Source organism: Atta cephalotes (assembly GCF_000143395.1).
Source record: "Atta cephalotes unplaced genomic scaffold scaffold00021, whole genome shotgun sequence".
Taxonomy (NCBI): domain Eukaryota; kingdom Metazoa; phylum Arthropoda; class Insecta; order Hymenoptera; family Formicidae; genus Atta; species Atta cephalotes.
This window is the reverse complement of record NW_012130085.1, coordinates 2848544-2858076: the sequence shown is the minus strand read 5'-3', so window position 1 is coordinate 2858076 and position 9533 is coordinate 2848544. Positions and strand designations below refer to the sequence as shown.

General features: G+C 28.7%; 2 protein-coding genes across 2 annotated transcripts; one reads left to right on the top strand and one right to left on the bottom strand.

Moving 5' to 3' along the window:
* Positions 1 to 1324: 1324 nt before the first annotated feature.
* Positions 1325 to 4981, bottom strand: LOC105619368 (galactokinase-like). Its single transcript, XM_012200889.1, has 6 exons — positions 4820 to 4981; positions 3224 to 3410; positions 2914 to 3056; positions 1989 to 2286; positions 1463 to 1784; positions 1325 to 1388 (listed from the first exon to the last, which is right to left on the bottom strand). Exons 1-6 carry the CDS (start codon positions 4979 to 4981, stop codon positions 1325 to 1327), a joined length of 1176 nt encoding a protein of 391 aa, XP_012056279.1.
* A 1863-nt stretch (positions 4982 to 6844) lies between these two features.
* On the top strand, positions 6845 to 9365 carry LOC105619367. The gene is made up of 9 exons (XM_012200888.1): positions 6845 to 6881; positions 7464 to 7647; positions 7715 to 7850; positions 7933 to 8150; positions 8212 to 8272; positions 8365 to 8493; positions 8564 to 8899; positions 9071 to 9153; positions 9239 to 9365. The coding sequence occupies exons 1-9, from the start codon at positions 6845 to 6847 to the stop codon at positions 9363 to 9365; spliced, it is 1311 nt and encodes a 436-aa protein (XP_012056278.1).
* The last annotated feature ends 168 nt before the right edge of the window (positions 9366 to 9533 follow it).

The following is a 9533-nucleotide window of genomic DNA, read 5'->3' as shown; positions in this document are numbered from 1 at the left end:
ATATATATATTTATTATTATATATAATATAACGTAACGTACACTACTACTACTATAATATATATATATATATATATATATATACACACACACATATATATATATATATATATATATATATATATATATATATATATATAGATATATGAAGATGCAGACAATTTTCAACATCTTTTTCTTACTTAGCATCAGTATTATAATGAGAATACTGTAGCATTTTCGTTTAAAGCAGTATTATTGTCAAGCAAAAATGCTACTTTCGAATTTAGATAATTAAATATTTTGTATATATGTACGTATATATTTATAAGAACAAGCCATTATAAAATTAGCATGTATCTTGTAAATCTACGCGATATACACAATGTAATATTTTTGTACTTACGCAAAAGGCGGAAACTTATATATATTTCAATAAAAATATATATTTTGAATTATTTTTACTCTTTTCTTCAATTTTACTTGAATTAAATAGGTATACAGTAATTAGTGTTATTGGTAATACAATTCAGAAAGTGTATGTATGTAGTTCTGTATATATATATATAAAAATAGATAAAAAATATAGGAAATTAAATTTTTTGTAATTATTCGTTTCAAAGGACACAACTTGGATGACTTTTTACTTCGACATTAATCTTGGTCCTCACGAAGGTCTGCTCCGCTCATTTTACAACAAATATATTCAAGTTAATGTAATTCAATACTCATTTGCATATTTTATCTACTTTGTCTACTTCATCTACTTTATAATTTGCATACTTTAATAGTCATACAATTAATAATAACAATCAACGATGGCTATCTTTTTTATTAATTTTTCTTGAATCAATAATTTTTTATTTGTAGCACTATCAATAATCCAATAAAGCTACCTCATTCTATATTAAAATAAATACATATATTATGACATACATTAACTTTACATACATTATAAACTGGATTGTAAATATATCAAAATTTGCTCGTGCCACGAAAAATGTGTATTCCATAAATATAAGCAAATACATACATAGAAAATATATACAACTGATTCTTGCAACTTACATTTCAAATATTATCGTTTTAAAATACTTGTAAATATACATTCTAAAAAAATCAGTTATGTATATTTACAAGTATTTTAAAACGATAATATTCGAAATGTAAGTTGGAAGAATTACTTTACAATGTTGGGAGAAAAAAAGGCCTAAAAAAGGAAAAGTATGTAGAATTTTTTTATTTGTTCGTTGGCACATGACGATGTCTTTCTTCACAGTATTCAGCTCTCTTTCCTAATACAATCTTGGCTATATCCATGTATATTTAAGAAATTAATATCAATACTAGCTGATTTCTCGAGCACCTCCGGACGGAGTCGCTATGTAAAATGTAGGCGTGCCGGAATATCTACAAAAATATTTTTACAGCATTTACATAAAAAAACCAAAACTGAATTTAATACAGACGAAAAAGACATTAACTTCGCTTTCATATGTTGAATCGTTTTGTCAACCGCATCCTTTCTTAACAAAGTTACGGTGCAACCACCGAAGCCTGCGCCTGTCAAACGGCTTCCTAACACACCGTCCACTTCTCTAGCCGCCGAGACCAGCGAATCGAGTTCCTTAGATGAGACCTCGTAATCGTCGCGCAATGAATCGTGACTTTCATTCATTAAGCGCCCAAATTGCTGAAAGTCGCTTTTCTGAAGTGCCACCGCAGCGTTCAGAGTTCGTTGAATTTCTGTGACCACGTGACGAGCCTTTTTCACAATGGACTCAGACACATTTTGCGATATTAACACTAAAAACACGTTAGTCTATTATATATACAAAAACAGTGGCAACTATGTTAATTTATTATCGTCATTAAAATGTAATAAAATTGATACAAAATGTAATTATTCGTTTAAAACAAAATAAAATGAGATAAAATAAAAGAATAAAATCAAGAATATCATAATATTAAAAAATACAAACATAACATTAAAAAATTTTCTATTGTTACCTAAAATATCATTCATATTTGCATCTCTCAAACTCTTCTTGCCCAAGATTTTCGCGGCTTCGTAACAACAATCTCTACGCTCGCAATAGGCGCTCGAACTCAATTTGTGCGGTGTGTTCGAATTCGTTATGAGAAAAACGTAATTATCTAGGTGCAGCATAGGTATTTGTTTAGTAATAAGATCGCGACAGTCAAGCAAAAGAGCATAACCTTCCTTGCCCATAGTTGAGATAAACTGGTCCATTATACCGCATGGCACACCAGCGAAATCATGCTCTGCTTTTTGACACGCTAAAGCCTATGTATAATATATAAATTCACAATATACATAATATATTTTATATTAATTAACATATCCTTTAATTGGGATTAATTAAAAAATATAAAATATAAGTAATTATTCATTTATATAGCGGCTATGTAGATAAATGAAAGAATGAATGAATACAGATAAAAATTTCAAAATATAAAAAAAAAATCTCTCTTCAAAATTGTTGCCTCAAAAAGATTTTCACAAAGAAACTAATCAAATCTTAAAAAATGAATCTTGAGAATTCGTTTTTGTACATATACCGCATAGTTATTGTTACTTTTCATAATTGTTGGGATAGTATAAATATTTCAAAAGCTAATTAATTATCTGCCAATTTGGCTATTAATGGCGTCGATGAACAAATATTTTATTTCAATAAATTTTAATGTATTTTTATGTCGTGCTGCTCAGCTTAAAATGATATTATCAGCATTATTGTTAGTTCTTTAAAGAATTATATATAAGTATATATACTTATAGTATATACACTTATAAATGTATATATTATATAAGTATATATTATATAAGTATATGTATACCTAATACCATTATATTATTATGTTGCTACTGTTAGAAAAAAGCTGTATGATCACTAAAAAAGAACATAGTTACCTTCAGTTCTGGTTTCTCCGGTTTTTTCCCGCTCAAGGTCTCCAAGAAGGTGTAAGTCGCTATCTCTAGAGCTGCAGAACTACTAAGCCCGGCGCCTGCTGGTACAGTCGATACAATTACAGCATTGAACGCGGGGACGTCACCTAAAATAATGTATTAGTTGATTTGCGTTTTATAAACTGTTTTATAGCTAATGGCACAGGATTTAAATTTAATTTTCTTAGCGATTCTTAAATGTTTCTTAAAGATTTAATTGATTTCGAGCTTCTGAATAAATTACATGTAACAATCAAAATTGCGAATAACTTACAAATAAAATTGGCGATGCATCCTTTTATATAATTCGCCCACTTTGGTTCTCCCGGTTTTATATCAGCTCGATTCCCAGCTTTGAATTCGAACTCGTTTATATCGCCGACCACGTTACTCAAGGAAAAAATTCTGGTTTTTTTATCATTGTGAGATTTCCCAACTATTACCGTGACCATCGGCAGTGCCTGATAATTATTTCAAAATTATTAAATACTTCTTTAATAACAAATTATTGTTTTGTTGTTAAATGGCAGTAAAGTCTGATCAAACTATTCTAAATCTGTATTTGATAATATATAAATGAATTATAAAAATAACTATCATACTATTTTTTTATTAAGTACAAAGATCTTTGAAGCCAATATATTCGTTATCAATTAAATAGGAAAAAATTCAAACAAAAGAAAAAAAACTCTGAGAAAACTTTTTCAATTAATAAGAAAGAAAACAACGACGTGACGACTTTTATGAATCATGAATAATCAATAACGCGTATATTATTGCGTTACAAACACTAACATATTATTTTATTGCGGCGTTTCATTGATTCAAACGTGATGCATTTTAGCGTTTAAATTATGTCAAAGTGGCACGGAAGACAAACGTTTGATAAATAATAGCGAATTTAATCACTTGCATGCTGATCTACATGCTGAAAGCTTTTGCAAATAATATCATTTTATTGTAAAAATATTATACAAATATCTTGGTCGACAAAGAATAATAAATGTTAATATTAGATTTATTATTTTTAATTAAATTTATTGCATGATTCATTTTTCTTTTTTTTCTTTTCATTTAGAGAAAAAAAGAGAAAAGGTGAATTGTGCAAGCTCAGTTAAAAGGAACAGACCTATTGTCAAATGCACGCATGCATACATACATATGTAAAATTTATTTTAGCGAAAGATATATATTGGATATCTTATCGGTGCTTATATTATCTATATTTCTGCAGTTTTATTTTGCAGCAATTTTTAAAGCGCACCACAGTAACACAAACAATTAAATTCACTACAAATTTTATTTGTATCCTTTAGTTATATAAGTTATATAAGAGACAGTTCAGCGCGCTGAGGAAAACACGATTACATGGCCTTAACATTTCGTTGGTCGCGTAAGTTGCAATTCTGTATGTGATAACACAATGATGTAATAATTTATAATGATAATATTATAATCCACGCATAAATAGTCATGATTCTTCCAAATTTAATTACAATTCGAAATTAAAATCAAATTCGAATTGTATTTAAATTTAATTGCGTTCTGTATTTTATGCACTTAAAATATTTAGTATTTTAGGAAGAAGGAAAGAGTACAGAACAAAAGAATAAAAAAAGAAAAAAAGAGAAATAGGGAAAGAATAAAGAAAAAATAGAAAGCGCAATAGAAATTGATTTCATTTCAAAGTAAAAGTTTTTTTTCTATTATTTTCTCTATTCCGTTTCTATTCTTGTTTTATACTTTCTGTGTGCTTTCTAAGCGCTATTTAGAACGAAATAAAATACGCGCAATTTAAGAGCGAACAAAGGAAATGTGTGAAGAAATGTGAATGTTTTGTGTGCGATGCAAGAGATTTACCAAGATTTACCATCGGTAGTACAAAACCATCGTTATAATCGGTGTGCTCGCCGATGAGATTAACACGTCCTGGAGCGTACACGCAAACAATGGCTTGCTCACCGAATTTCTCGGCGAAGATCTGCAACGCTTTTTCCTTAACGCTATTTACATGCGGGAGTAATGTCGCCATGCCGAAATGTCTTCTAGACTTCACTCGAGATGCAATTGACGAAACAGAATCTACGACAGAAATGGAGATTAAGTGACGTGATGGACAACCATCGCGGCCAACAGTTGCGAAGATACTGATGCTAATATAAACCTTCTTACGGTGATTAGGGGACTGGAGCGATGTTGTTTGTTATCAGCGCAATCTTCGGCTAAGTGCCTCAACGTAGAACTTATACTGCACCACAATGCTCTATATCTGCAAGTGACATAAAATATTATTATACAATCTTTATTACACGACGTCTTTGAGACAGTTTTTAACATACGTTTTTGTCTGGAATGGAAGATTATAACATAATATATAAAAATAATAATATATAAAAAATAAAAATATATAAATTATATTACGAATTTATTTTGATAAATATATATTGTATTAGAATATTATTTTTATTGAAAGCATTTGTTATATTCTTCATAAGCATCGTTATATAAAACTAAATGTTAAAGAAATGATAGGATCAAATATAAGTGTGTTGTCGACAGCAATATAGATACAGGCGCAATCAATATCATTCGCAAAAATATGAACGAGGCGTTTATTGGAAATATCAATTCATATGATGTTCGTACGCGTAAGTATAAGCACAACAAAAATATTAATAATTAATGAATTATTTGTATAAAGCAATAATTTATTCGTACAAAGCAATAATTTTTGTTATTAAATTAAGTATTAATTAATTATAATTAAATTATTATCTATAAATAATATTACATATATAGTAGTTATTATTACATAATATTTGGAAAATAATGATAAATCTTTCATAGGGGTAGAAGTTCTAATAATTTTTTAGAACTTTTTCAGAATTTTTTAATCCCGTATTTTCTCATGTTGATAAAAATGAGAAAATGCAGTATTAAAAAGTTAATAAAAAATTCTGAAAAAATTCATAAAATTCTACGAGAAAAAAATAAATAATTTTCGTCTCTTGCAGTTTTTCTGCAAATAAAAATTGATAGTATTTGAGTAAAAAATTATTGAAGATTAATTTTCGGCAATTTTTAGCAATTAATATCTTGTTAACTATTACGAAAATTGCAAAATAGTAGAAGATTTTTCTTTTCAGTTTTTCCATTCTGTGAAAGATTTATCATTATTTTCCAAATATCCTATATATATATGTATTAAAAACACAACTTTATAAATAAATTCTTAAAATCTAAAATTATATGCAGATCATTCAAAATAGACTTAAAATAATCGATCTTTAACCCGCGCGAGAATATAAATCACCTAAGAAGTTTTTTATATTTCAGCTGCGAAAAATTAAACTAAGTCGCAGTAATTTTCTTTATTGATTGCGAATGCATTTTTATTATTTCTCTCTTTTGAATAAATTCATTATATAAAATAATCTCAAATATTAATAAATTGTAGAAGAAACAATAAAATGTATAATTATAATTATATAATGACAAGTGATAATAATATATAATTATAATAACATAATGATTATTTTTAATTGGAGTGTAAAAATCCTTGATTGTTTACACGATAAAATTAAGTAACGTACTATATTATTCCTGGATTAATATTCCTGGATAAATAAAATAGTCTCAAGTTAAGTTACTAAAGTGATTTGATTTCAAGTGAACGCGATCCAGTTATGAGACTTTGTTACCACTACCACCATCCCTATCGTGCTGATACGTCGGCAGCACGTTCACAATGCAGGATGCAGGTGTTCCCGTTGTTGAGGCTCGGCTGACGCTTGTGTCGCGGCAATAAAACTAATTTCCCGCGAGAGACATACGACGTACTTCCAATGGACGCGCCGCGGTCGATTTAACGCCAATATTTCGCATAGAATGTGCCATGTCGGTCTCGGATCCTCTCATCAAAGAGCTGAAAGGTAATCTCGTGATCGCTCGTGATTGAGCAGGTCAGGTTAGATGGGTCATTAAACGTTACAGGGAATTTATGGCTCCTTTATCATGATTCATGAATATATGATTTTTTTTAAATTATCAAGTTATGCGATATCAGTTTCTAATTATTGCAGTCATATTTCATTTTTGGAAAACGATATTGAATTTTAACTTCTAATGTGATGATGCTTTAATTAACAGTGTCACAGAGTTTGATTTTTTTATAAGATGTAGACATGTTATATGTGTGATGAATAAGAAATGTGTTAATTTTAAACATATTTCTTAAATTAATTAAAAAATGTTTAATATTAATCTTATATCAATTTAATTTTTGTATAAACATAAATGACAAGAATCATTATCATATGCTGATAATGTCAGATTTTCATAATATATTTTCTAAAAATCAAATAAAATATCTTGTTTTGCTAACATTTTTAAAAATACATATTTCTTTGTTATTTTGCAAATCTTATTGATTCTTTTACTATATAAATATTATAAAAATTTGTCTTAACAAAATTAATGTATGTAAGCTTGTAGAATAATTTTACATGTCTTAGGATGGACTCGAAAGCTGATAGAACACGCTAAGGAAATCACTGATGCAAATGAAGATCTACGTCATTTTTGTAAATGCTTAGAAAATTGCTTACAGAAGGATTTACTGCCTATTCTCGATAGTGTTGGATATTTCAAGCCATATGCATGGCACTGGTTAGAATACATCGCCAAAAAGAATTACAAGTGATTCTCTTATTCTTTCATTAATATTCATGATTTTATATATCATCTGACTCAATGTGATTTTTAGTGGTTACAATACGTTCCTTTTGGCAGTTGAGCAAGTGAAACAAAATGCAAAAGTGCATACACCTGCTGGACGACTTCGTCTCCTGATAAGAATATGTTTGGTACGAAAATGCCTTCATATGCCAGTAGAAATATTGGTGAGACGAATGAACTAATGTCAATCAAATCTTTAACATGTACATCTATTAGTTAATTAGAAATTTATTATTATATGTTTAGGCCAGAATACCAGCTCTAGCTACCGAGTTTTACAACTTAAAAAGCATTTTGGGAGATGACATTTTACGGGAGATATTATTATCTGTACTACTGCAGTGTAGTAAGTTTAATTTTAAACTGAATTTAAGAAATGCAACTTTCTTGGATGACACCTGGCAGATGCCGAAATGTGTAGCTTTGGAGTTGGTACCTTGCAAGAGTTTAGGCATCTCTGTATGGCAAGTATTTGTTAAGATAAAAGAAAATAGGAACTATATGAATTTTATTCGTTGCTTACAGTTTTACCAACGAGAAGGCATTAGTTGTCAATGTCAATGAGAAATCGGTGGCTGCTGAAGATGTAAGAAAAAGATCTCTGAGTATCTGATATAATTTTTTAAAATTATAAATGCTTTAAATTTAATGTTATTTGCATGTTATCATGTAAATCAGAATAAAGTCGAGGTTGGAGATGTACTGGACGAGATAAACGAGAATGTCATCAATGGCGATAGCAAGGGAAAACTACGTAAAATTATGAGGAAAGCTAGTGGACAACCGATAATGCTACATATCATTAAGGTAATTTGCATTTTAAATGATTAATAGAAACGTATATGCTAATATAATGATTACTATTGTGTATTTGTAGCATTATATCAAAAAATCCCATGAGCTTTATGAACCAATAGTACAACTCATAAAAAATTCAGGAATTGAAAGCATGAAGCTCTTAATACAGATATCACAATTAGACCAAGTGGAAGAAACCACTAAAAAAAGTCAGATCTCTAAATTAGGAAGTAAAACATTTAGTGGATTCTCCGTGAAATATTGCGGTTCTGTACATGTTGGTACAGAGGGAGATGTTAAACAAATTGAGAAAGCTATTTGGCGTTTATTGAAGTCAGGAGAAAAAAAAGAAGTGCCTGTGCGATTTGAATGCTTAGAAATTGGAATTGCAGTAACTCGCGAAGTAGACAATCAGGTAAATTAATTAATAATATATTTAAAAAATTATTGACAGTTACAAATAATTTCTGTTTTAATTATTAAATTCAAAATAATTCAGGAAGTGTAATATTGTAATATAAGTGGAATATTGTAATATATGTGTATATTAAATAATTAAATTGAACAAAATGACATTTTTATTTAGACAATATGTAAACAAAGTTATATGGAAATTTCGTCGTGTGGCCGTACCATCAATATTCCAGATTATTTTGCATTCATTGCAGGGTAAGCTTTATTAAATTAAGCATAGATTGTACAATTTAAAATTATATATGCATAACTAACTGCTATTATCTATTATCATTTTTAGAGAAACAAATTGTAACATGGCAACAAAATTTGACGCTTACGTCTTCTATCATCAAAATGATGTTGAAGTCCAACAAATATTACAGAGTTTAGGACAAGGGTTTCAGCGTACTCATTTTGCAGTATAAACATACAAATTTTGCAATACACACACACACACACACACACACACACACACACACACACACACACACACACACTATATATTATATAATATATNTCTCTTATNTCTATATATTATTATTGTTATAATTACGAAACGAAACTAAACTAACTAATAAAATAATTACTAAATT

Coding starts and splice junctions, on each gene's coding strand:
- LOC105619368 (XM_012200889.1), bottom strand. CDS start 4,981: ATGGCGACATTACTCCCGCATGTAAATAGCGTTAAGGAAAAAGCGTTG. Junction 3,057..3,223: donor ATGCATCGCCAATTTTATTT/GTAAGTTATTCG, acceptor ACATTATTTTAG/GTGACGTCCCCGCGTTCAAT. Junction 2,287..2,913: donor CGGAGAAACCAGAACTGAAG/GTAACTATGTTC, acceptor TATTATACATAG/GCTTTAGCGTGTCAAAAAGC.
- LOC105619367 (XM_012200888.1), top strand. CDS start 6,845: ATGTCGGTCTCGGATCCTCTCATCAAAGAGCTGAAAG. Junction 7,851..7,932: donor ATATGCCAGTAGAAATATTG/GTGAGACGAATG, acceptor TTATATGTTTAG/GCCAGAATACCAGCTCTAGC. Junction 9,154..9,238: donor TATTTTGCATTCATTGCAGG/GTAAGCTTTATT, acceptor TATCATTTTTAG/AGAAACAAATTGTAACATGG.